General features: G+C 41.4%; 1 protein-coding gene across 1 annotated transcript in view; it reads right to left on the minus strand.

The window, feature by feature from the left end:
- Positions 1–27,470, minus strand: part of LOC140342794 (PDZ domain-containing protein 4-like) — a 183,671-nt gene that overhangs the window by 39,859 nt on the left and 116,342 nt on the right. The window contains exon 3 of the mRNA XM_072429142.1: positions 11,145–11,235. Within this exon, the coding sequence (XP_072285243.1) occupies positions 11,145–11,235 (91 nt within the window). The remainder of the gene's footprint in view (positions 1–11,144; positions 11,236–27,470) is intronic.

Consider the following 27,470-nt stretch of genomic DNA (forward strand, 5'->3'; position numbering starts at 1 on the left):
CACAAACAAACAGCAACTGAAAGCCGCTGCAGTAAAGGCCTGGCAGAGCATTAAAAAGGAGGAACCCCGGCATCTGGTGATGTCCATGAGTTCAAGACTACAGGCTGTCATTGCCAGCAAAGGGTTTTCATCCAAGTATTAGAAATGAACATTTTATTTTTTAGCTTTTTAATTTGTCCAATTACTTTTGAGATCCTGAAATGAAGTGACTGTATAATAAAGGATTTAGTTCCTCACATTTTTATGCAATCTTTTTGTTCATCCCACTGAATTAAAGCTGAAAGTCTGCAGTTCAACTGCATCTGAGTTCTTTCATTTATAATTATTTGTGGCAATGTACAGAACAAAATTAGAAAAATGTTGTCTCTGTCCAAATATTTATAGACCGAACTGTATATCAATGATTGGATAGCTGTGTGGAGAACTCTTTTGGGAAATCCCTCTGTTTGTGAGCAACAACAATAGTTGTTTCTGCATTACATTGTAGTGCTGATGTGTTAGCTTGTACTGAACCATATCCCTGAAGAAGTGGACTATGTCTGCGAAACGCGATGGTAAGGGATAATTTAATAATGTGTAATAAAGTATGATAATTTTATGGAATATAACTGGCGTGAAAGTTCTTTTTTGGTTCTTTCTTTTTCTATTTTCTAGTTGGGGATGTTGGCAGGCTTAAAAATAAAATTGGGATCTGACAACATGAAGTTGTTAGCAACAGATGAAGCTAACAATAATGAATATTACAAAAAGTCACATCAATGCATACCATCCAAGCAAACTTACTTGATTAATCCCCCCTAAACCAGTCCAGGTAAAATAGTAATAATGAAAATGCATATGTATTACTATACATTCAAATGTATTTTGACACACACACACACACACACACACACACGTGAAATCACTAAATGCTCCTTGATGCATGTATCATCTTCGCCAACAATCCTTTTTGCAAATATTTGATTTCTCTAAAGCCAAACTAGAATAAAATTTGTATCAGATCCAAAATGCTTGGTCACATTTTTTAGTCATATTATTGTGTGATGACTAATTAGTTTTATATTATATAAATTGCTAATTAGTATGTATGCAGCTTGATATCAATTAGTTTGCAGTGTTGCAACCAAACAAAAAAGTATCAAAACAACATGTGCAACAAATGTACAATAAATTAAGCAATTTTGTGAATGAGTATAATGTAACAAAAAAAAGTAGCACTTACCCAAAAAGAGATGAAGCATTATAGACACAGGTCAAGAAAAAATTAGTTTTGATTATCTTTAGAAACCACAGCAACTTTTCCTAAAGTTTTTCTCTAACACGTACAGTTCCTGAGTTATGAGTACCATTAAAGTTATTATTGTACGTGCATGTATTTTGTACTAAAACGTAAGCACCATTAAAGTGAATGTTAATACATATTCAGTGTGAAGTAAAATAAGGCACACTGTGGTATAGATCTACTGACCAGTGTCAGTCAGGTACCATTGTTTCTTCAGAAATAGAGTTTGATTTTCTTCTGTACTCTTTATCTGGAATGTCGCGGTACAGCATCCAGCAGTAGTCAGCCATAATACTTTCATTTCAGAAACCTTAGTAGCGGTGCTCCATTAACTGAATGTCCTGGTGAAAACGTTCTCCTTGTTCCTCACTCACCATACCAAGATTTTCCTGGAAAGAAACCCAGTTTCTGGTATGAATCAAGCAGGTTCTGAACTCCTTCCTTGTATGCAGGAGACTTATGGTTGCCCAGGAAATTTTCACACAGCCACTTGAATGCATCCCAAGCTTCTAGCTCAACTGCTGAGAGAGATTGTTTGAAAAGATCATCCTGCAAAACAGACTTGATCTGTGACCCTATAATTATCCCTTCCTTCATTTTTGCAGTGCTTATGTTTAGAAACTTCTCAACAAAGGTACTGAAAACCCATGGAGTTTGATTTACCCATGACCTTTACAAGGTTCTTCATCAAGCATAACTTGATATGGAGAGGAGGCAAAAATATTTTATGCGGATCAACCAGAGGCAGAAACTTGACACTGCTTGTTCCGGGCTTATATGTATCTCTTGGTAGCCAGTCACGCTTTACATAATGGTCTCCCGTGAATCGGCTGTCCCACAGGCATAGAAAACGGCAATATTTTGTGAATCCTCCTTGCATTTCCATCAGCAAGCCATTAACTTTTAGATCCCCACAGATGTTCCACTTGTGTGTTTTATGCTGAATTGCTTCAAGTAGTAACTTCATGTTGTCATATGACTTCTTTAGGTTAACGGAATGGGCAATCGGTAAACTTGGTTTGGAGTTACCATTATGCAGTAAGACTGCTTTCAAGCTTCTTTTAGAGGAATCAATGAAGATACACCATTCAGATGGACTCTTGTGACAAACTGTTAAAGAGTGCATTTATATCATGACAGTAGCATAGTGAGCCATCACTAGTGAAGAACGATGCCAAGTTATGACTTCGTTTTCTCTAGTGAGTTAGTTACACCCTTTGCAGCAAGTGCTTCTGTTTAGGCCTTGAAGCAAGAAGTTCTGCTTTGTCTTTGGAGAGATTTAGAACGAGACAAGATCATTCAGCTCTGCTTGTGTAAAGGTCTCTGGTTCTGAATCTTCATCGACCAAGTAGTTAGGATCAGATTATTCGGGGTTGTAACTGGCTGCAACTCAAGCGCAATTTACAATTTTGTGCTTAGTTTTACCTGAGAATCCACTTTTGTTGACGTGGCAAAAATAGCAGTCGATTTAGATGGTCTCGCGTTTTTCTCCACACCATCGCGATTGCAAATGGAATTTCTGCTTTACGCCGATTTAGCCAGTCACGCAGTCCATTGTAACATCTGGCACAGATGACATGTGGAGCCCAAGATTTATCCTGGTCACGAAGGGGACAGCTGAAATATAATTTCTATCTCTTTTTAAGTTCTGTGGTAATTTGGCGACGATGTGCTTTCATCATGAATGAACCACACGTAACAGAAACTGTCTGGATCATTAAGGCAATTTCTAGGCATGATGACAAATGAAATCAATCGCAGTTAGTGCGGTCTCTAACCTTAAAAAAGGAAAACGGTTGTTAAATGTTGTAATATGTTAAGGCTATTTATAACGAATTTCACAAAATATTTAAATTAGCTGCATCACAAAAACTAGATGTGCTAGAGAAAAACTGAACACAGATTTGAAATCTGCATCAAGGAGGGAACATAGTGATACTAAATAGTGATCACTATAAACAAATTTGCTATGACATTTGCTGAACAATAAAGATTGGTATTGCACCATCCCTAACAACGTATTACTCCTACATAAACAGGAATACCATGAATTGATTTGGCAAGCCTTTTCTAATAAAATCATTGACTTGAAAACTAAAGACTTTCTTGCCATCAGGCATCCCATTCTCCCTACGTTTTACGCACTGCCCAAAGTGCACAAAAATCTGCTACACCAAACAGGCCGCCCCACAATATCGGGCATTGGCTCATTAACCGCAAATGCTAGAGGCCTTGTAGACACCTATTTACGTTCACTAGTTATTAAATTACCATCCTACTTACAGGACACTATTGGGGTACTAAAATGTACAAATAACATGGTCGTACCACATAACACCTGGATTGTTACAATAGATGTCGAATCCTTGTACAACAGCATACCCCATAATCTGGGCATACACATTTCTGAAATTTTAAAGAAAGCATATCCTTCGGTCAAGGACAAAAATACCTTCATAATTGTACTTTTGGCATTTATCCTAACCAAAAATACCTTTACATTTGATGGGAAAATATACCTACAACAGCAGGGGGTTGCTATGGGATTGAGGTGTGCTCCCTCATACGCAAATTTAAATTTGGGTGGATGGGAAGAAAGCCTGTTTTCCAACCCCCTAGCAGAGAAGCTCAAAGCATTCATTTTGTGCTTGAAAAGATACATTGATTATGTCCTGCTTTTCTGGACAGGCCCCGAGACACTTCCGACCTATTTCTTTAATTATATCCAACAGAATGATTTCAACTTTAAATTTACGATGGAAAAAAGCACAACACAAGTACCTTTTCTCGACCGTTTAGCTAGCACCTAAGGCTAAAAAGGAACTGTACCAGTATACAAGACTTCAAACATGAAGCGAAACTCGTACAGGAGAAACTTCTACAAAGAAGATACCCTAAGCATCTTTTGAAAAAATCATATAAAAAGAGCCATCAAGCATGAAAGGGAAGATTTGATCTTCAAAGCAGACAAGCCCAATAGCGACACCAAAGCCCCCATAAGACTAATTACTAGGTTCAATGAAAACCATGAATTTATCTACAAAACCCTAACCCACAACTGACATATCTTAAAGTCTGATCCTAAAGTCAGTAAATGGATCTGGATCTTGTCCAGGATTGAAAACATTTGCTAACAAATAACGAATGACTTTTAAAAAATCCATTCTAGATTTGCTAGATTACCAAACTTCACAGATGAAAGTGTATTCTCTCCAGGCTTGGAGAACTTTAATAAATCAGGGCACTTGTCTACATTGATATGATATTTCATATTCTATCCATACACAACTACTACTACAACTGAGCCTCAATCACTGCTTATTTCATTACCTTCACCACCATAATTAAGCTTGTTAATTATCATCAATATCGCTGAAGAAGCATGCCGGATTTCATAGGCCAAAATATGGTCCTCATTCTTTCCTTGTATACCCTTTGTTATTAGGGGCACGTTTGTATAGTTCATCCACCCCCGATTCCTGTGAATTGTTAAACAGGTCTGGGGTTCAAGTTTCACATTTGATTGTTTGTAATTATGTATTGATCTATTATGTAAAAATACAAAATTAGGAGTTGAAACAAATTTGTGAGCCGCAAACCTCTTTTCTTTAACACTTTATTTCATTTATGCAATTTGAAGAGGTTGCTCAACCCATATCTTTATTATAAGTAAGGAGAAAACTACACATTCCTTCATTTTTCATTGGTGGACGTGGATAGGACGTGGATAGGACAGTTGGCCACTGTTTGTCAGTTGGAAGAGTTGTTTAGAGGCAAACAGTAACAAACAGGTTTTGGCCAGCAGATTGACCTCTTGCCATTAAAGAGCAAGACTGCCATCTAGAGTTTGCATATAGGACTGCTTTCATGATAGAGTGTAATGTTAAGTTTGAGTGGAGAGTTTGTGGACCAACTGGGATAGGCCACAAACTTTCCTCATAAAAGGTTTCCATCCAAGATGGAAATGGGAACTCCTGGCTGGGTCCTTCTTGAGAAGCCACGGGGAGCTGGGAAGGATCCTGCCTGGTTGCCATGGGACGCTGTGAAGCTTCAAAAGACAAAGACGGAAGGTAAAGTGCCCGGTTTTTAAGGTGATCACTTAACACCCATGTTCTGTTTGCAAAGGAAATCGTGATACTCTTATTGAAGCCAAGTAACTTTTAGTCTGTTCTTTTGTATACATTGCCAGTGTTCACTCACTGGGAAGTGTTAGATGGAGTTTGCATGTGTATGTATGCAGTTTTGATCTCTGTATGTTTTGTTGTGTCCTCCTGTAACTGAATATTTTCTTTATGCACCATTTATTGTTGAGTAAAAACATAAAACCACAGAACAAGCGGTGTTCCTTCTATAGCTAACTGTTAGTCTAGGTCTCTAAGTATAGTCGAAGTATATAGCAAAAGCATTGGCCACCAAGCAAAACATTTGAGGGCTCATGGCCTGGGATCTGCACTGAAGTTCAACTGAATCAGTCTCGTTAAGTAATAGTTGTACCAAGTAAAAATGTTGCGCAAACTATTAACTAAATATAAAAATGCAGAGGTTTCTGTGGACCAAGGGGGGCGGGAAACCTGCCTACTTGGGTCAAAAACAGTCCGTGGATGCCTCTTGTTTAGGAATTTTTAAATATTCTTCTCCCTTAAATTGAACATAAGTAAAAAAGAAAGAAGAAGAAGGTTGTGTCCCACATTGGCTGGAATTTCCTTGATGCTCTACTAAAATTCAAAGAAGGGATAAAGCAAAGGCTTTAAGAGACCAGCTAGCAGTTACTTCAGAGTGTGTATGATCAGCTGTTAGTAGGGCTCATAATTTGGGGGTAAAGGTGTGCAGGTCTCATGACCAAATATATAAATGGGAAAAGAAGGGTCATGAGCCTGTTAGTAAAGCCAGCGTACGTGCTGTATTCACATCTAACTATTGGGATTGTAAGGATGTGTTATCTTCAAGTGATAGTGACTTTTAGGAAATAGAATTTGTTATTATTCATACTAGTTTAAAAAACTAATTTATTCACTCCATCTTCTCCCCCTATATCCATTTTTTCTTTACCTATCAATATCTCTCTAGTTTCTTTCAAGCTTCCTCAAACACACAATTACTTGTTACCACGAGCGCGTATTCTGGCCAGGCAATTACTGGGTCTCTGTCACTCCTTTGAAGCACTGGTTAATCCTGTGATCAGGACTCGTGAACACGGGCAGATCATGCCCCCGTGCCGGCAAGTGAAGACGGAGATTCGTGGTTACCCTCATTTACATATCTCTGCCCAAGGAGGAACAATCAGTGTTTGCATCCTCCCAGTCTTCTCTACAGTACCTCCTTGCACCTACGTTCTCCAGGTACTTACAGTCTCTTTTGTCCTCCACATGTCATCTAAGAGCGGAAGTAGGGGCACCTAGGGGCAGCCATCGGAGCATGTGTGTTCCGACACAAGAGAATGCTGGCCCTTTACCATATAAGTCAGGCCTCTCAATTTCAGCTCAATTCTGTCTCAGGAAGGGAGGCTGGGATGTTCCTTATCCTTTATGATGGGAAGGCAGGTCCCCAGTGATAGCAGTGAGGGCAGTGACAGCAGGATAATCATCTTCTCCTGCACATTTGATGGCTTTAGTTCATACTGGCACTGAAATTACAATTTTATATGGAAACCCCTCCCATCACAAAGGAGAAAATATCTGTAGAAGGTCTGGGAGGGCAGACTACACCAGAAGTTAGAACATGGGTAAAGCGAAAGTATTCTCAGAAAGCATATCTGGTAAGAGTGGTGAAGGCTGTGGTCAGAAGTCATGCAAAATGGACCCCTGCCTATATTCCTCTACCAGAGAAGACTGTCTGTCTCAAGTACAGACTGCCAAGGGGCCACAAAGAAATTTGGTTATTGCAAGTAGGGATCCTTAGACCTGCTGTAAGACCTTTCTGGGATCCAGTGTTCCCTGTAAAAAAGAAAAAAAAAAAAAAAAAAACCAAGGGGCATGGAGAATGTGGTGCCTCCTTTAAAATCAGCTGCACATGATATAATCTCCATCACTGAAAGAATTGCAAAAGGAGGCAGGAGAATATAATGCTGTGATAAATCTGGCTATTGCTTTCGCTTTCTTTTCCATCCCAATAGACCCGAAATGTCAGGACCAGTTCACCTTCGTGTTGGATGGCCGCCAGTACACTTTCACTGTGCTTCCTCAAGGGTACCTTCACTGTCATGGACTAATTGCACAAGATTTGAGCATTTTAGGTTTGAAAGTAAGTGCGTTTCGCTACATAAATGACAATGATTTCTGGAACCAAAGAGGTTGTAAATGAAGCACTGCACATTCTAATACAGCACATGGGGACTAGAGGATGGGCTGTAAATTGAGACAAAGTTTAGGGACCTGCTGCAGAGGTGAAATTCCATGGAATGATGTGTGTTAGCCCTGCAGGTCATGCCGGCGCCACTGCTCCTAATTGCAGGCACGGGCGCCGGGTCCTATCTTTCAGGTAGAGTAACCCCAGTACCTGTGTTCCATGCCAGAGTTTCCTCCCTGCTGGAGACTTGCTCTGGTGTTTGAGCGGGCGTGGGTGTGTCTCTCTTCACCTATGAGGCAACACATACACGCCCTCTGTTTCTACAGCCTATGCCTGGATCTCTGCAGGTATTTAAAGGATCTTCCTACTACAGGATGATGCCTGAGCAATCTCATGGTCTTAGCTTGTCTAACTCCAAGTGCAAAGGTGCTTCCTCTGTCTGCCTTTCTGTGTACCGGATCTTGTTTATTGAACCCTTGGACTTTGCCTGTTTGCCGCCTGACCCTAACCTGGGATTTTGTATATGGACTTCTGCCTGATCGCCGCCTGACTTTGACCTCGGATTTTGTTCAATTACCACCTCTCCTATACCTTCTTGGCCACGCAAGCCCCTCGGTGCTTGCACCGAGTACCGTGACTCCTGTGGTCAGCTGCCACTGACCCGGGGATTGCTCTGGAGTGGCACCTGGCAGCTACCCTGCGGCCCAAGCCTATCCTCACCATCAGAGGCTCTAGTGAAGACCAGGTAGTGGCTTAGTTATGCCCCTCTAGAGCATACCCAGTCAGTGGCACAGTGGGTCCACACCCGCGTGCATTACAATGTGGACTGGGCCACAAAGGAAATTCCCTGTCCTTGGGTAGTTTGTGCAAACTCTCCAGGGACTGTCACCCACTACTACCAACAATCAAGAAGGAAACAGCCAGGAGAAGCTGAAAAGGACCCTGCCTAGCTGACATGGGACCACTGTGAAGCTTCACTAGACAAAGACTCAAGATCAAGTGCCCATTTCCAAGGTGATCGGTTAACGCCCAAATTCTGTTTGCTAAAGAAATCATAAAATGCTCCTACGTACTTAATCCTACATCGCATAATCAAGACCACATGTCATTAACATAACCTTCCCAACATACTGGATCTTTTTCCTCCCCCCCCTCATTGACTTGTGGGGGACGGGAGCGCCAATGCAAGCAGAGGGGGCTCTGTAATTTTGGACCCCCTGAATACTTTAGCAGATCCTTATCTTGTCCTCTGTATGGATGCAAATTCTTTTTGCATCCTTAACCCTAATATTAGCTGCCCCTCCAGGCAGCTGCTGAGGGTTAAGCCGACATGAAGGTGATTGGATGGTACCCCAAAACCAATGATATTCAGGGAAGAGGACTTTCCCCCTCCACTAAACTTCAGCCCCCTGTTTTAGCCACCCGTCCCCGGGGGGAGAAATTCTCTCCCGAGTGACAGCTTAACCGGAGCATGCACACGAGCCCCGCTGTACTCGGTGCACATGTACGCACACAAGTCCCGCTGTACTGGGCTCATGTGCAGACCATTTACTAAGACGCCAGTTACCTCGTGTTTAAACACAGAGTTGGCACTAGAAAATTCCTATTTAATCTATCCAGCGGCACATTTAAAGCAAAATTATATGCAATTGCAGGACTGCGTGGTGGAAATGACTTCTCCTACAACCAGCATACCTAAGTAGGACCCTCCGGATACTCTTCTATATCAGACCTAAGGTAAAAACTATTTTTTTTTTTTAAATCTTTTTACCCATATGCCTGGAATTTGCTTTAGTCATTAAAAAGTATTTTTTATACTATACTATTTCCAATATACTCAGAAATATAATTTCTGTTCATTATCCACCCAACTTACGTCACTTTATATCCTTTATTTCTATTTGCACAGAATTATTGTCTCCTATATTTTTTGAATACTTACCTGGACATTCTTCTATGGATACTGGAACATCTACCTGTGACTAAGAAACCTGTTCCACCAAATTCCCAATGGTATATAACTTATTTACCTATATATCTACAGATACACGTAGTTTACTTAAGTAATACATCAAAACTATAACCCCCATCCCCCACTCTGCTATCTTTGTGTATAATACAATGTTTTTGTTTACTTAAGGACACTGAGGATTCCTACAATCCTCCCTGTATATGCCAGGGGCTAATGAATCCTCCAGTATTGGTCCCAAAAAATGTGAGTTCCCTTAATTCCATAAATGTATTCTGTAGAAACAGTAAAAGTAGACATCACTAATGTACCACTTTATTTTCTTAATTATGTTCACAAACAGAACTGTACTACTAATAAGCAAGCCAATAAGTACCCCTAATAAAGCCTATTGATTAGACGAAACACATCAGATTTCTAATAGAAGACAGCTTCAACCTACACCGTAGAAACACATATACGTCATCAGTGTACAAAAATTGCCTCTTTAAACTAATGTTTACAGGTATTCGAATGTTAACAGGCATTATAAGTAACCTATAACTAATGACATATACATTTTATATATAGAGACAAAAAGTAGCCCATTTTCTGTTTTAGTTGTTTTATTTGTTTGAAATTGTTACATATTTAATGAAAATGTTTATGATCTGTTCTAATATATACGTATGAAGTAAATCCGATGTATTTTTATTTTTTGCCAAAAAAAAACATTGTCTTCAATTATTGAGGACTTATAGTTTAAAACAAAAAACCCAGGATCCACATTTTATATGCTTTCTGTTCCCTAAATGTAGTATTCTATATAAAGGTCTGAGAACATCAGGGCACATGGTATGGCTTGACAGCCAGACAGACATTAAAAAAAAACTATTTATCTGTGACACAATTACAGTTAACCCCCCTAGCTTTCTAATTCTGTAATTTTTTGATGCAAAAAGTGATCCTATTTTTTTTGCATAGAAATTTTTTTTAATATTGTGGGCCTGTAATTCTTAAGATTAACTCCCGGGTACAATAATTATATTTATTATAATCATAAATTATAATATAATACATGATTATAAATAATACAATTAAAAAAAAATAATGAAATAATAGACAACAATGTAATCTTAAAATAAAATATAAAATTACAAATGTACTTTTATTTTTATTTCATGTTGTGTGGTGTTTTTGTACTGTAAAAACCATTTAAAAGAAGATTACTCCATAATCTGCTTTTAAATTTCCCGCCCGGCCACACCCCCTGAAGGACCGGCGCCCCCGGCTTCACAGCAGGACCATCGGATCGCCGCTGGAGCGTGGAGCAAAGGTAAGGGGGGCTCTTAAAGTTACCCCGAGTGCTTTTTGCATGTAAAAGCCATCTCGAGTCACACTCGGGATTACCGCTAGGGGGGTTAAATAGAAGGAGCCATCAGAAAGTAAAATGAAGTGCAGAATACTCACTGCAAGACACCGTTCATGGAGGAGAAATAGAAAATGACAAACATTACCAAAGATAGTACCCATTGGCAATAAAAGTATAAGATGGAGGTTACAAGAGCATATTTACCAGTAAAATCCACATAAATCATCAAATTAATATGGTAAAAAGAAGCAACCTACTTCATATTGAAGTTCATCAGCACGCTCCACATCTAGCTGCACACCATCCCTATATTCCCCTGGTTCATAAAATTCATCACCGATTGCAGGGCTATAAATTCAAGCAGAATAAAAATATACAGTGTAAATTATTCCTATCACACAGTGAATATAATATTTCTGTCTAATAAATCTAAATCTATGTTCAGATGGATGTTAAAATAGAAAAACTTATCAAGCAGTTTTGACCTTCCTCAAGTGCCCACAAAACAGATCAGGGTACAAGGAGGCAATTATTCCTTGATTATTTTTGTCAGCTGCAATAAATGATCTACGTCAGGGGTGTCAAACTCAAACACACAGAGGGCCGATATTAAAAACTTAGACCAAGTTGCGGGCCAAACTTGAAATTTATTGAAAAAATTGAGGAAGTTTTTCCTTCTCATTAGATATAAAACATTTGCATATGGAAAGAAAGATGTTTTGCTTAAAATTCAATGTGGAACACACCTATAATAGAGAAGGATGCCTAAGAATTCTTTTTAACCTTCCTATATACTTAGGGTAATTTAGGACCCGTTCCATTTTTTAAATGAATATAAGTACCACATAAATTTGATTATTGCATCAAGGTTTTTTTACTTTGTCAGGATCCTCTATTTAAACAAAATAAAACAAAAATAATCAATTTCACTAAATTATAAAATGCTGTGGCGAAAATGATGACCTTTGTGTTGTTTAGAGTCAGTTTTGACCCGGTTATAATACAAGATTATATAACAATAATTAGTGCCAAAACTGAAATCATACACACACTAAAATAGGATCACAAGGTTTGCTTTGACTAGAGTAAGTGACATCCAGACATGTTTTGAATTGTTTATGCCATTGTCACTAAAAAATTCAATTTCTATGAAACCTGCCGGATCCACGGACGATGGACGACAGCCGATCCTAATGAAAGGGAAGGGGAGAGCGCGCAGCAGGGTGCCGCTCCATCGCTCTCCCCCTCCCCTCTCCATAGAGCATGAACAGTGGCGTGAAAGATCCTTTCCAACGACAAAAATTGCAAGTGTGTACGCAGCTTTAGTATATAGGAAGGTTACATTTTACTGCAAGATAGTAAAATAAAAAGACCACAAAAAGTTATGCAGAAGAAAAGTCTTTTGGATTTTGTCTATCCTGGAGTGTGACAAAACTTTCACTTTAGTGTAATCTGCATGGTTGTCAGTAGTATAGTAGGTAGTAGGGTAAGTAGTCTTGTTTTTCTTATGGTTTTTTCGAATTGTTTTACTTTGCCAGAGAATGCAATGTGAAACCAAATGAATTGCTGCATTTATTTGGTTTTGCATTGCATTCTCTGGCACAATTCTCTGGCTTACCTGTCAGTATAAACTCTGCGGGGTCCACGCTTAGGCTGCTGTTCAATAGATACTAGTCATGCCGCTACTACAATTCCTGGCATTACTTGAGTCTATAAAATGTGGGGCCAAGCATAGGAAGAGAGGCCGCTGGTCTAGAGATTGTAAGCTCTTCGAGGAAGGGTCCTCTCCTCCTGTATCACTGTCTGTATTTGTTTGTCATTTTCAATCCCTATTTAATGTTGGTGCTATATAAATCCTGTTTATTAATATTAATAATAATAATAATAATAAATATAGACACGAGGGATGACAGGAATTGTAGTAGCAGCATCACTTGCGTCTATAAAACAGCAGCCTAATATAAATTGCAGATGGCCCCTCGTTACTATGGATCGCAGTAGCTGTGGGCCAGCTGCAATTCATATTAAGAATTCTTTTGGGGGCCAAAAAAAAGACGTTTCAGGAAGAAAAAAATAAAAAAAGACTTCTGGGTGTGGTACCCACGATGGTAGCCGTATTTTAGCTGGGCTCAGTGAAATCCCTCATTCTCTAGCGGAATCATCACTCCACTGAGGACAACTTACCAACACTCTGCTCTTCCAGAGTCGTCCACAGCTACTAGGGAATCCTGAGCCGACCCACGGGACAGATTGCGTCCCCTCACTACCCGAAGTCGGTGCTCACCTCTTCCTCGGCACAGTGTGGCCATCCTGCCGTGCGGCAGAAGCACACACACTCCCTTCCACTCTCTGCCAGACCTGCAAGACTCCTCTTCACTGCCTGCATCACTACAGAGACGAGGAGCTTCCATTCATCTGTTCCAGCGCAGGAGACAGAGGAAGTCTCCCACGCTTCTATGACACACAACGGGGCTTGCTCTCTCTCTCACCGTCAGCTTGCAGCAGCCTGCGCTCTTTCCCGGTCAGCTTGCAGCAAGCCTGTGATCCAGCACAGCTCTGATACAACACCTGGCTGTCTTCTGGCTCCTCGAATCTCTCCCCCCCCAGCGTAAAAAAACAACACAGCTTCCTCAAGTCTCCTCAAGCTCCCACTTGCTATATTACGAAGCTTTGCTAAAGGATACAGCTGAATTACATCATCTGGACACTTTTCTTTCTGCTACATCCTGCTCAAAAGTTGTGTTGAGTTATTTATCTACTGCTCTGCTTGTTTGACTCACACATTTTGCACACATTTTGAACACAGGCTCCTTTTCCCACCACTTTTAGAATTTCCCTGCAGCATCTACTACTACTCATCTTATTCCCACAACAGTATACCATTCTATGAGCTACCTTGCATGACTGTACCACCTGGATATGTACAAATACATTTCCTGCACCACTCCAGCTAGAATGAGAGCAAAGCACCAGTGACCTAGAGGACCAAACCACAATTGCATCTCAACAACTCTTTCTCTCCGGCCTGCAAATTTCTTATTGAACATAACATTCGTTTTGCACTTCTTTACTTAACAAAGTTCTGTTTCTTCATTAATGGGGCTCCTATATTCTTTGAGGATCCCCCCTTGGCTCTACCCCACCTTCAGGAAATATTCGCACCTGACCCGGCTACCTTAACATCCTGACCTCAAGCTCATCCTGGACCACATCCTAATATTTGGACTACAACCATGTCCGCCACCTTTCTCTATTCATGATTGGTACTATGCAATTGTTTTTTCACTATTGTTTTACATTTCTAGCCTCATCGTATACAAATCAATGTATTGTATTTCCAGTTTTTTACCTTGCCCTCCCTAATGAGAAACTTAATCTATCCAAATTTCTAGCCTTCCGTATTCACTGGCAAGACCGCTTTTCCCCACCCCGGCCCAGGAGTGGAAAAAATATAAAAAATTATGGTTCACCAGTCCCACCAAACAACCCTTTATTTTTTATGCCTTTTGAACCAAGAATTGTCTCATCCAACTGTTCACCATCTTACTTAGAAAAGACCCCCACCCCCCCCGTACCCATTGAGAGCCTCGGCAGCCTGGGACAGCTGAGACGGCTCTTGTTTGACACCCACTCACCTCTCCAACTACTACTGATTACATATAGAGGACGCTCACAACTCCCCTCACTGACAATACCCCAAAGGTCACCTCTACTGCTTTTAAAATATAATATGGAATGTGGGAGGCCTCAACCACTCCATTAAAAGAAGGAAAGTCACTGCACATATATCGCCCTGATCTGGTGTTTCTTCAGGAAACCCACCTAAAGTAAAGAGACACATTGCGCATGCCTGGATCCTGGGCGGGGTAGGTGATCACCTCATCTTACTCCAAAAAAAAAGCATGAAGTATCCAGGGCACTTTATACTCATTCCTAAATATCTAAACTCCCACCAAGCCCAACGCCCACTTCTTTAATCAAATCATGAAACTTCTAGAGGGAGATTATCCTAATCTCAACATAGCAGGGGATTTTAACAGCACCCTGGATAAAAACTCAGGTAATTCTATTACCAAGAAAACTGGTGGACTGTCCCCAGTTCATCGTCTTGCTAAACACATTTCACTGCTAGATCCCTGGCGAGTAAGGAACCCTACAGCCATGGAATATTCCTACTGGTCGAGAGCATACAAAACTCTCCCCCGTATTGCCCTCATACATGACTCCCTACTCCCCAACATCCTTTCGGACCATGAATCAGAATACCCAAAAACCGCACATAATTTGTTTGCTCTCTTCCAGTCACGCAACTATAAATCCTCAATCACTCATTCCTTTTGGGCCACAGACTGGAATAATCCCTTAGACACCATGCTATTAGGTCCCACATCCCTCTCCAAAGCAATTTCCAAATTCTATAGATTCCTCAAGGAAGATCTAGATTACACAACAACGACTATGGGCCTGGTTGCCTGGCGACAACATTTTCCCAACATAGACATATCATCCATGCTGCAAATGTTAAGAGTGTCCTTGAAAGTAGTGCCATTGGTACAATATCAAGAGATGTTTTTCAAATTATTTCACAGAGCGTATATTTCCCAATCACAAGCACACTGCATGGGCCTATAAGAATCCAATAATTGTCTTAAATGCGGTGCAGATCACGCAGATCTCTATCATAACTTTTGGGACTGCTCCTCAATCTACTGGTTATTGGAGACAAATTGCCCGATATATCCAAACACACTTGGTCAGTTATTTGCCCTTCACCCCCCTTTGGACAATATTTGGCATGGTGAGTGGAGACGGTATCCGCTACTCCCCGTGTGCCAAACGGCTACTGCTGCTTTTATCTGCAGTGGGAAGGAAAATTAGTCTCCACTGTTGGATTTTTAGTTCCCCTCCCTCGATCCAGTTGTTCCTTACGAAGCTCCAATATCTTCTCAAAATGGAATGGGTTGAGGCCTCCTACTCCAAGGAAACAAACTTTTGTTTTTCATTGAAACTGAACATACCCACTAAAACTCAACTTGAAATAAGTGTTTCAATCAGACTACCTGCTACTCCATCAGAACTTTAGAAGGTGACTCCCCCATAACGCTCCCCACCCAAAGTATCATAATATCATGAATTTTACACCAACCTTTAGGCCCGCCAGAATAAGAGCAAAATCTTTCTCACCCCCATAGGGTTTCCTGGACCACATCTATTCAAGGAAACTGTGCAATAATGGCGAACATTATATTACCTGTCACACTTACCTGTTCCTCACTAAAGCACAGGCATCTCTCCCCTGTGCATGCGGGCAGTTCTGATGCTGGGCTGCCTCCGTTTCCAAGCTTTATCAACTCCGTCCATGCCACTGGCCAATCAGAAAATAGCCTCTTAACCAGCCCTGGCTATTTAGCTAGCTCTCAGACTCTATTTTGTGTTCATGCAACAAGTTGCGTCTCCTTTGTGCCGAGCCCTTAGTTCTGTGAGCTAGTTCCTGTACACCTGCTGCCTAATCCAGTGTTTCCTGTGTCCAGCTCCTATGTTAACCCCTCGTTGTCCAGTCTGTTGGTTCCCAGCCAACTTCCCTGTGCTGTTCCTGTGTTCCTGTCTGCCTGTGGATATCCCTGCTTCTCCTGTTCCTCCTGCTGTTTCCAGTGTCTCCTGTGTTGCCTGTGCCCGCAGTGGCCTCTGCGTCAGTGCTGTCTGTCTCCTGGATCCCTGGCTATTGACCCCTGGCGTGTGACCTGCCCTCTCTTGCTTGCTGCCTGTCTCGACCCCGGCTTTCCTCCTGCCTGGTGATTTGGTACCGTGCTTGCCCACCTTGGTGTGCCCGAGGACCGCAACCTGGCCGTAACCAGCAGCGCAACATCCTCACCATCAGAGGCTCTGGAGGAAACCCGGTTACTGCTTAGACTCTGCGCCTTGGCCCTTGTCAGGGCTCACACCACCTCCATACGCCCCCTTGTGGTCCTGTCTCTCCATGCGTGACTAAGTCTGACATCACAATACCAATTTATTCATATTGTTCCTTTCTTTTTCTTGCTTTATTGTTAACTAACTGCAATAATAATATGTACAATTACTCATTCTGTATACTCAAATGCATTGTTGACTTGTTTGTTTCAATCTGTAACACATATGTCAATTTCTCTTATTATTGTAACTGCATTGTCTGTCCCGAACACTGGTGTAACGCAAAAATAAGTAAAAAAAAAAAAGTAAAAACTGTTGGTGCAGTTGCTGACACTATAGATATAAACATATCAGTAGTCAGATATAAATAAATCACAGTTCCTAGTGATTTTTCTTCCTAAAACCAGCCTTTATTTGCCAATATCTACAGAAATTGCCGCAAAGTTAAACAAGTCACTTGTATTATCTTAGTGAACATTGGTCTCTGCCCCAAACAGAAAGGGTAACGCTAAACTTCCAATTACACTTTATGCACTCCCTCATGAGTCCGTTAGTATTGTGTACTGATTATTGAAGATAGGCCATTTTTTTTAGTGTTTATTGGATGCCATCAGTGCCTGCATCTTATACCAGGGAGAGTTGCGGAAAACTTCAACTGCTTCATGAAGCTGGCCAGAAGAGAGTGTGCATTCTAAATAAGTCATCCATGTACTAAAGAAAGGAGTGGCATGGGTCTGTAAATGTGTACTCAAATCCATTTTATCAATGATTATAAGACAATTAAGATATTGGTGGGCTGTGAGATATTGGGCCCTCAAGCATCTAGCCAGTTAAAAAAAATACATGCCAGCAGACATAGATGTTCAATCAGTTTTAATCAGGCTTATAATAGGGGTAGTGTCACAAATCAGCAGCACTGCTGATCTGGTACTTGTTGTCCTCCGGATAGTGTCTGATTAGCAGCAGCTGTTCCCACCTTGCTTTAGCTGCTCTGCTGGCTCTGGATTTAGGGGCATTGCCAAGCCCTTCCTGCTAATTGATTCTCAGCTGTCCTCCTAGTCCCCGCCCAGCTAGCCTGTCCGTCTCCCTATATATGCTGGGCTCAGTCAGACACCTATTGCCTCAGCAATAGGTGTTACTACCTGAGGTTCCTGTGAGCGTTCGGATTCCAGTTGTGTTTTCCTGTTCCTGACCTTGGCTTGTCCTGACCGTGCCTCTTCCTCTGCCTGCCCTGACCCGATCCTGTTTTGAATCTGCCTGTCGATTTGGTACTTTGCCTTCAGTTTGTCCAGCTGTCAGCTGCTACCTGCACGGGCGAGTCTGAGGGCCGCATACTGGGTGCCATTCGCAGCAAAGCCCAACACCCCTTGCGGGGTGCTCTGGTGAACACCGGGCGGTACCTTAGATTCTGCGCCTCTGATATCACCTCGGCTAAACGTGCTGGTAGCACAGAGGGTCCACCTCCTGTTCAAGTGTCTTTATCGTGACAGGTAGCAAGTGGTGGAAGTTTAACCGGAAAGTCGAGGAGGGCTCTTGGGGGGTAGACCAGCTTTTCTTAGGTAATTCCAGAGTATCAAGAGGGGAGATGTTGAGCAACAATGTCCATTTTGACAGAAAAAGGACAATTTGGATGTGGATTCTGCAGGTGAAGTCCACAGGAGTAAATTTCAGATGGTGATGTTATGGTAGTTGTGCAATCTAAGATTTGGAGAAGATTAGCACAGAATACCACTGGCCCCTGAGGGCAGAGATGGTGCATACTAGTTCATTTAAACTGCATGTAATGTAAGACATGGTGAGCAGGCAATGCAAATTTTAATCTAAGAACAGAAGACGGCAACAGCTTGCGATCATCATCTAAGAGGTTGGCAACATTCCTAATTCCCTAGCCTGCCACAAGTAGAAAGCTTTGAGTTGAGTTACCTGGGGTAAACTCAGGGAAGAACAAAGACATTGCCGGTGAGGCCCAATGGACAACCTTGTGTAATTCTTTGTCCCAATTTAAGCAATAAGTGTATCCCTAAATAGGGCATTTTGCCGATTGCATCTTGGTATATCTGACATGTTAGAGTGCAATAAACTGGAAAGTGACCAAGTGAGGACTACTTCAGATTCTAGCTGAAAGGCAGTATGACAAGAGGTACCATGCCACCAATCTTTGACATGCTGTAACAAACAGACCAGATTGTATTGAAGTAGATTTTGGAGATTAAGTCCTTACTTGTTCTGGGTGGAATAATTTCCCGCTGCCAATCCTGGGTATCTTACCTCTCCATATGAACTCAGAAAAGGTGCAGTAAAGTTTATTGACAACAGAGTGGCATAAAAGAAAGGGTAGGTTCTAAAGTGGATTTGGTAGGTGAGCAAAAATGATCAACCTAGGTAGATAGCATCTACCTATCATTAAGAGTAGAAGTACTCTCCCTTGGAAATAATACATACAAGAAGCCCCAGGACCCCTAGGTAGATTAGGTGATGGGGAGCCAACCAGTCATGTTTTAAGAAAACGAACTCTTGATACAGAACCTTGATAATTCGACGAAAGAGACTATATGGCCTAACAATTCATGCAAGTCTTTCCCAGGGTTGTTAGGAAATAACAAGATGTAATCTGGGAATAAGGCAGATTTCCCCTTTTACGTCCCATGTGGATGCCTGAGAATATGGTAGCTTTAAGCAGAGAACAGGCTAATGGCTCATTGTCAAGTTAATTTGAACACAAGAATTTGTGCCCACGGTAACGAGTACATGGACTGTATAAAAGACAAATTGGCCTTAAAAGCTGAACCTGTCCAATCTGTAGCAATTCCCATTTGATGCTTTTGAAAGGCCTTCTCCACATCCAGTGCCAAAAGGGCTGCTGGCAAGGGGGGGAGCTCCAACAGACAAACATGTTCCAGCACCATAACGAGTTTATGTAATTTGTAGATGGTGGATCTGCCTATCACAAAGCCTGATTAAGCCAGTTTGTTGGCAAAATGGAGGCTAGGTGGGTAGCCAGTGTTTTGATAACAACTGGACATATTGGTTGATGAGAGATATAGGCCTAAAAGACCCAGGGTCTATCTAATTTTTTTGTTTCTTTGGGAAAACTTTGATATAGACCTGATTGAAGATAGGAGTAAATGGGTAGCAAATTATTAAATAGTGACACCAATGATTCAGATAATTCCTCTGAGTATTTTTTATAATTTAGAAGGTAGGCCATCAGGACCAAGGGCCTTGGCAGATCTAGCAATCCCTGCAATTACCTCCTCAAGCGTAACGTCAGCATTCAACCATAACAGGTTGTCTGCATATATCTTAGCTAGTCTTTCAGAGTTCAAGAATGGTTGGCCCCAGAGTTACCACCCCTAGAAGAGTAGAGAGCTTCATAAAGCCCTGTGGAGAGCACTGGAGAATTCCTTGAGAGTCCCTAAATAGAGGCAATTTGTGCTGGCCGTCTAAAACCCTTGGTCAGGTTAGCCAATAGCTGACCCAGTTTGTTCCCATTAAAAAATTCATCCTTCCTAGAAGAATGGATGTAACTGTCGTATTGAGTGATCAAAATATCACAGATGCATTTTGCTTACAGCCAGGATTCACAATCTTGGAGGGATAGAGGGGATTTGTAGGTCTCATAGGCAAGGCAGGTGTTAGCCCTGCGGGCCGTGCCGGCGTCGCTGCCACTAATCGCAGGCACGGGTCCTCTCTTTTCCCTCCTGCTGCCATACTGACTTCACGAGCAGCAGGTAGCATAACCCACTACCTGTGTTCCATGTCAGAGTTTCCTCCCTGCTGGAGACTTGCACTTCACCTATGAGGCAACACATACACGCCCTCTGTTTCACCAGCCTATGGCTGGATTTCTGCAAGTATTTAAATGCGCTTCCTACTACAGGAAGATGCCTGAGCAATCTCATGGTCTTAGCCTGTCTAACTCCTAGTGCAAGGGTGCTTCTTCTGTCTGCTTTGCTGTGTACCGGATCTTGTTTACTGAACTCTTAAACTTTGCCTGATTGCCACCTGACCCTGACCTCGGATCTTGTTTATGGACTTTTGCCTGTTTACCGCCTGTCCTTGATCTCGGATCTTGTTTATGGACTTTGTCTGATTGCCGCCTCTCCTGACTCATGCCCTCCTAGCCACGCAAGCCCCCCTTGGTGCTTGCACCGAGTGCCCTGGACCCTATGGTCAGCTGCCACTGACCCGGGCATTGCTCTGGAGTGGAACCTGGCATCTACCTTGTGGCCCAAGCCTATCCTCACCATCAGAGGCTCTAGTTAAGACCAGGTAGTGGCTTAGTTACGCCCCTCCTGAGCATACCCAGTCAGCGGCAAAGTGGGTCCACACCCGCATCCATTACAGCAGGCCTAGTTACAGTGGGAAATATGGCTGGCAAGCATCTTGAGAGAGGATGTGCGAGTCATAATCTTACCATAAGGAACAGTCTTGGCAGTCTCCCAGAAGAGCTTGAGGTCATTTTTATGGGTCCTGATGTCACCTTCAAACTCTATCCACCAAACAATCAGAAAACATAAGTATACGATTATCATCCAATGAAAATTGGGAATGAGACCTGAATGCCCCCATTTTGTGTGCACCGTCCACTTTTAGGCATTTTGAGGCCCAATGCTTTTGGAATAGTGAAAGCGCACATTTTTGTAACTCATTGGGTTTCACAGTTTCAGGTATGCCGAGAAAGCATAGGTTATTTTGCCTGGAGCGGTTTTCTAAGTCAACAACTTTATCCACGCAATTAGTATTTTATTGATTAATCATTTTAAAAACAGGATAACATTTAACCATTGCCTATGTTACAAGGCAATGTTACAATGCACATCACAAAATATTTTCAAAAGATCCTAAACATGGGTCTTTTATAATAATATATAGTCTCTTGATTGTTCCATTTAGCATTGATGCTTTTCGCGGTTTTTTAACAGCTTCTTCAGGATAAATCACATGTAGAGACCTAAGATCTACATATATAATGCACAATCAAATCAATGTACTGTAACAAAATTGATATCAATACATAAAGTCCACATAGAATAATACTCACTACTGTAGATCACAATAATAACCACAAAGTAATAAAGTATCTCTTCACAATCGCATAAGCAGATCCACAAGGGAGAGAAACACGTGATGACAACAGGCGCTGAGGGGCAGAAACAGCTAAGTACAGGGAAACCTAATAAATATTTAAAAAGATCATAAGTATAAGCCAGAAGATATTTCCTTTCATGTGTCACTAAACAAATCCAGTAAAATATCATATGAATGGCAGTGAGTATACAGTATACAAGCATACTTGTTATACCACTATCTGAATAACACCAATATTTATTAGTGATCCCATATGAAGCTATGAAACAGCTCCTTTCATTAAAAGACATATTGTATAGGATATAAGGCATAAGACATAGTGGTAACCAATAAAGAAATGAATAATCACTAACCAACTAGTTTGCTTAAAGATGGTAAAGCACATGAAGATTTTTTTGTCAAAACAGGGCGTCCCTGAGTGCTGGTCTCCTCATCCGAATCTGTCCCTCAGCAGGTAGCATAACCCCACTACCTGTGTTCCATGCCAGAGTTTCCTCCCTGCTGGAGACTTGCACTGGTGTTTGAGCGGGCGTGGGTGTGTCTCTCTTCACCTATGAGGCAACACATACACGCCCTCTGTTTCTACAGCCTATGGCTGGATCTCTGCAGGTATTTAAAGGATCTTCCTACTACAGGATGATGCCTGAGCAATCTCATGGTCTTAGCTTGTCTAACTCCAAGTGCAAAGGTGCTTCCTCTGTCTGCCTTTCTGTGTACCGGATCTTGTTTATTGAACCCTTGGACTTTGCCTGTTTGCCGCCTGACCCTGACCTCAGATTATGTTTATAGACTTTTGCCTGATTGCCGCCTGACCCTGACCTCAGATTTTGTGTATGGACTTTGTCTGATTGCCACCTCTCCTATACCCTCTTGGTCACGCAAGCCTCCTCGGTGCTTGCACTGAGTACCCTGACCCCCCTGGTCAGCTGCCACTGACCCGGGGATTGCTCTGGAGTGGCACCGGCAGCTACCCTGCGGCCCAAGCCTATCCTCACCATCAGAGGCTCTAGTGAAGACCAGGTAACGGCTTAGTTATGCCCCTCCAGAGCATACCCAGTCAGTGGCACAGTGGGTCCACACCCACGTGCAATACACCCAATAGGGCCCTATGAGTGAACATGACCAGAAAACATGGTATAGAGTGCCAATCTCAGTACCACATCTCCAACACATACTGCTGTCATTCGGGAAAATCGCATGTGATTTATTTGGAGTGAGATACCACTGCATGAGTATTTTATATGCATTTTCTTTATATATAGTGCAAATTGAGCTCTTACAGGCACCAACCCATATGATTCTCCAGATTTTAAGAGGTAGTTCTCTACCTAGGGTACCTTCCCATTTAAGCATTGTGACACCAAGGCAGGATTGGTGATGGATGGGTGAAGTATGAAGTAGCAGGTGGAAGACTCTCACCTGTGAGGTAATTAATGAAGAAGCACTGAGGGTGGGGATATAACAGAGCCAGGAGCTCAGTCAGTAGCTCTGATGAGAGACACAGACAGGTGGTCTGTGTGAGGGAGCTCTGCTTGGAGACACAGACAGGTGGTCTGTGTGAAGGAGCTCTGCTTAGAGACAGACAGGTGGTCTGTGTAAGTGAGCTCAAGTCAGTCTGTGTGAATGAGCTCAAAAGTAAGGAAGTAGAAGGTTGCTGAAAGCTTGGTTTTGAGCTGACAGGGAGAAGCCCTCCAGCTGATAGACAGGAACGTCTTATGTTTAGTAAGTGCCGGACAGGCAAGGATTTCTTTTGCTGTTTTGTTATTTCATCTGCAACCTTCAATAAACCTGGCTACAGATCAGCTTAACACTTATACCTCGGTGTGTGATCTGAGTTGGGTGAACCAGACAAGTGTCCTTTGACCCCAGCAAAGGCGATCCTGAGCGTAACCCCACACAGCATATAACTATGTTTGACAAAGGGGCATGCTGGTTCAGTATTTAATATCAAGTATATGGCAGAAATTAGCCCCTTCTGAGAAGGTCCGCCTACGCACAGTTTCTCAAATTCTGTCATATGAGTAAATGGCATATTTTTAGCAATTGAATGGGCATAATGCCGTATTTGAAGGTACCCATAGAAGAAAGTTTGAGGAATCTTAAACTTGTCTCTCAGCTCCTGAAATGGCATTAGGTGTCTGGTACTGAAGTTCACAACATGATGAAATTGAAAGAGGCAGTTGTCTGGCCATGGTTGAACCATTGGGCGCAATAAACTATCAGGTAGGAGCGAAGTAAAAAGGAAATGTTATGAACGAAGGTGTGGACCCACTGTGCCGCTGGCCAGGTAAACTCTAGAGGGGCGTAACTAAGCAGCCACCCGGTCCACAAACAGAGCAAGTCTCAGCATGGAGGAAACACTGATATGGAACATAGGTAGTGTTACCTGAGAGATAGAACCTGGCGCCCATGCCTGCGATTAGGAGCAGCGGCGCCGGCACGACCTGCAGTGCTAACAGGAAAGAGTTAAGCAACGATGCAGGAGTAGTCAGGGCAAATTCATCTTTACATTGGAGCCATATATCCCGTGAAAAATGTATAGGACCCAAAAGGGAATGTTTCGGTACATTATGATGCGAATTCCAGAGAAAAGAATTAGGGTGTATCGGTGCCAACCATAATTTTTCAATTTCTGTCCACCTGTTGAAAGAATGCAGGGTAGACCAAGAAGCAAGGTGACGCAAATGTGTCCCTAAATAATACTTAAGGAAATCAGGGAGCCCAAGTCCTCCTCTTTCTCGAAGGGAACATAGAACTGATTTAGGCAAACAGTGTCGCTTATATCCCAAAATAAAATTGAGAGCTGCCACCTGCAATCTTCCAAGAGAAGACCTAAGAATCAGAATAGATAAAGTTGCAAAAAAATATAAAAGTTTTGGCAGGATGGACATTTTAATTAAAGCGATATGGCCAAAAAGAGATAATGGTAAAGTACGCCACTTCTGCATAAGCAAAAAAAACTCCTTAAAAACTGATGGATAATTAGCCGCATACAAGGTGCCATACGATGCAGTGAGAGAGATCCCCAGATATTTACCATGATCTAAGCGCCAGCGATATGGGTATTGCGCTTGGAGTTGCTGTTGGGGAGGGAGTGGTAGATTTATAAAGAGAGCTTCCGTTTTAGATGTATTAACCTTATAGCCAGGGAGGGAGCCATATTTATTCAGTATTCTATGTAAATTTGGGAGGGTGATGAGAGGGTTAGTAAGAGTCAATAAGACATCATCAGCATACAATGCAATAGTGAATGATTTAGTCTTAATAGGGATCCCTTTAACATCAGGGTCCTGATGGATCATTCTAGCTAGTGGTTCAATACACAAAGCAAATAATAAGGGGGAAAGCGGACACCCCTGCCTAGTGTCGTTTTGAATTGCAATTTTAGGGAAATTTACATGGCTGAGACGTGCTTTGGACGAAGAGGTTGTATAAAGTGCCATGATAGTTCTGAGAAAAGGGCCCGAGATGCCTATCCAACATGAGGGAGGGCCAGCTAAGCCGATCAATCCTTTTCGGCATCCAGGCTCAGAAGCACCGCCCCTTGACCAAGCTTATTCAGGGCATCAATAATATCAATTGTACGTCTGGTGTTGTCACCAGCTTGTGGAGAAGTTATAAAGCCAACCTAATCTTTGTAAATAATTCCAGGTAAAGACGTCCCCAATCTAGTGGCTAAAATTCTAGTAAATATTTTTAAATCAGCATTCAAAATGTCAATAGGACGATAACTAGTAGGGCACTGGGGGTCCTTGCCAGGTTTTGGAAATACAGATATATAATTGGGAATTGGCTTCCCCTCAAAAAAATCATTAAAAAGTGTGGTTAAGTATGGTACCATGGTATCAGCAAAAAATTTATAATAAAGATAGGGAAGACCATCAGGCCCTGGGGCCTTACTTAATGGTAGGGCCTTAATTGTGGCTGCTATTTCCTCGGGTAAAATAGACTCATTATGTTTATCAATAGCCGCCTTCTCGAAAGCCGGAAATGCACATCGTGCCAGGTAAGCTGAGATGCGTGATCTAAGGATAGCTTGATCTCCTCTCTGCAAGTCATGTACTTACTATACTATGTACGTACTATACAGGAAGGAGTAAAAGTCTCCAAAGATTCCAGCCATAAATTCCGGATCATATTGAAGGGTACCATTGGCATCTTTTAATGACATAGGGGTCGCCCTAGCAGTCTGATCTCGAATTTGGCGAGCTAGAAGTGAATCGGCTTTTTTACTCTTGTCATAGTAATGTTGGCGGAGATACATCAGGGACTTTTCTACTTTACCTACAGCTAACTACTTAAGCCTATGTCTAGTGTCTACAACTTTACTAAGTAATGAGATAGCAGGGGTAGCATAAAGTGACCGTTCCAATTGTTCCAGGGATGTCTCATGTTGTGTACGACGAGCCAAAGTGTCCTTTTTAAGCTTATCAGATTCTGCTTTACAATGACCCCGAAGTACCGCCTTATGAGCCTCCCACAACATGGAGGTTTGTGTTACCGATTGAGAGTTTTCACGGAAGTAAGCATCCAAAACAGTTTGCAGGACCAATTTAGCGGGGGGATATTTAAACAGAAAATCATTGAGTTTCCAGTGGCTTTTCCTCACTGGAATTGTACCTAATTTCACCTCTAGAACCACAGGGGCATGATCAAAATAAACTAAAAAATTTGTATTTCATGTATTTCTGTAAAAAAAAAATACAGATAATTAATTCTGATACCACTTGCTATCTATCAAAATAAACAGAATAATTTCTATTTTTCTATAAAAAATATAGAAAAAAAAAATATAATGTTTATCAAAGACATAAAGATGTATGTATTTCTCTCCCAAAAATACAGATATTTAATTATGATTCATAATTAAATATCATTATTTTTTAGAGAGAAATACATTTTTTATGGTTATTTAGATAGATGCAGCAAGTGGGATTAGAATTCAATATCTGTATTTTTTTTTTACAGAAATAAAGAAAATTTTATGGGTTTTTGGATAGATACTAAGTGCTATCATGAGGAAATATCTGAATTTTTTATGGATAAATATAGAAATTTTTCTGTCTTTTGTGATATATTACAAGAGGTATAATTTAGGATACCTCTTGCAATCTATCACAAACTAAAAATGTCTGTATTTCTGTAAAAAAAATACAGATATTTTATTATGATAGCACTTGGTATCTATCCTAAAACCATTAAAAATTCAGTATTTCTCTCCAAAAAATACAGATATTTCATTCCGATCCCACTTTGCTATATATCTCCAAAGCCATAAACATTTCTATATTTCTCTTCCAAAAATGACTGACTGAACAAAACCTGCCACCTTGCTGCCACTTATTTTCCAAGTTACAATATTTATTATTTCACAGAGTTATAAAAGATAACTTAGTGTTTGTAGTTTAAAGATTCTTTAAAGATTCAACTCATATTTTAAATCTCCTGTGTTTTCTAACTCCAATTATTCACAGCCACTTGTTTCCCAGGCCAAAAGTGAGCCAGCTCAAGGTGAGTTTATGCAGAACTTATATAACCTGTGAAACCTTGACCACCCCTAATTAGAGGTCAGAAAGGAAAGA

This window comes from Pyxicephalus adspersus, chromosome W, assembly GCF_032062135.1.
Source record: "Pyxicephalus adspersus chromosome W, UCB_Pads_2.0, whole genome shotgun sequence".
Lineage (NCBI taxonomy): Eukaryota > Metazoa > Chordata > Amphibia > Anura > Pyxicephalidae > Pyxicephalus > Pyxicephalus adspersus.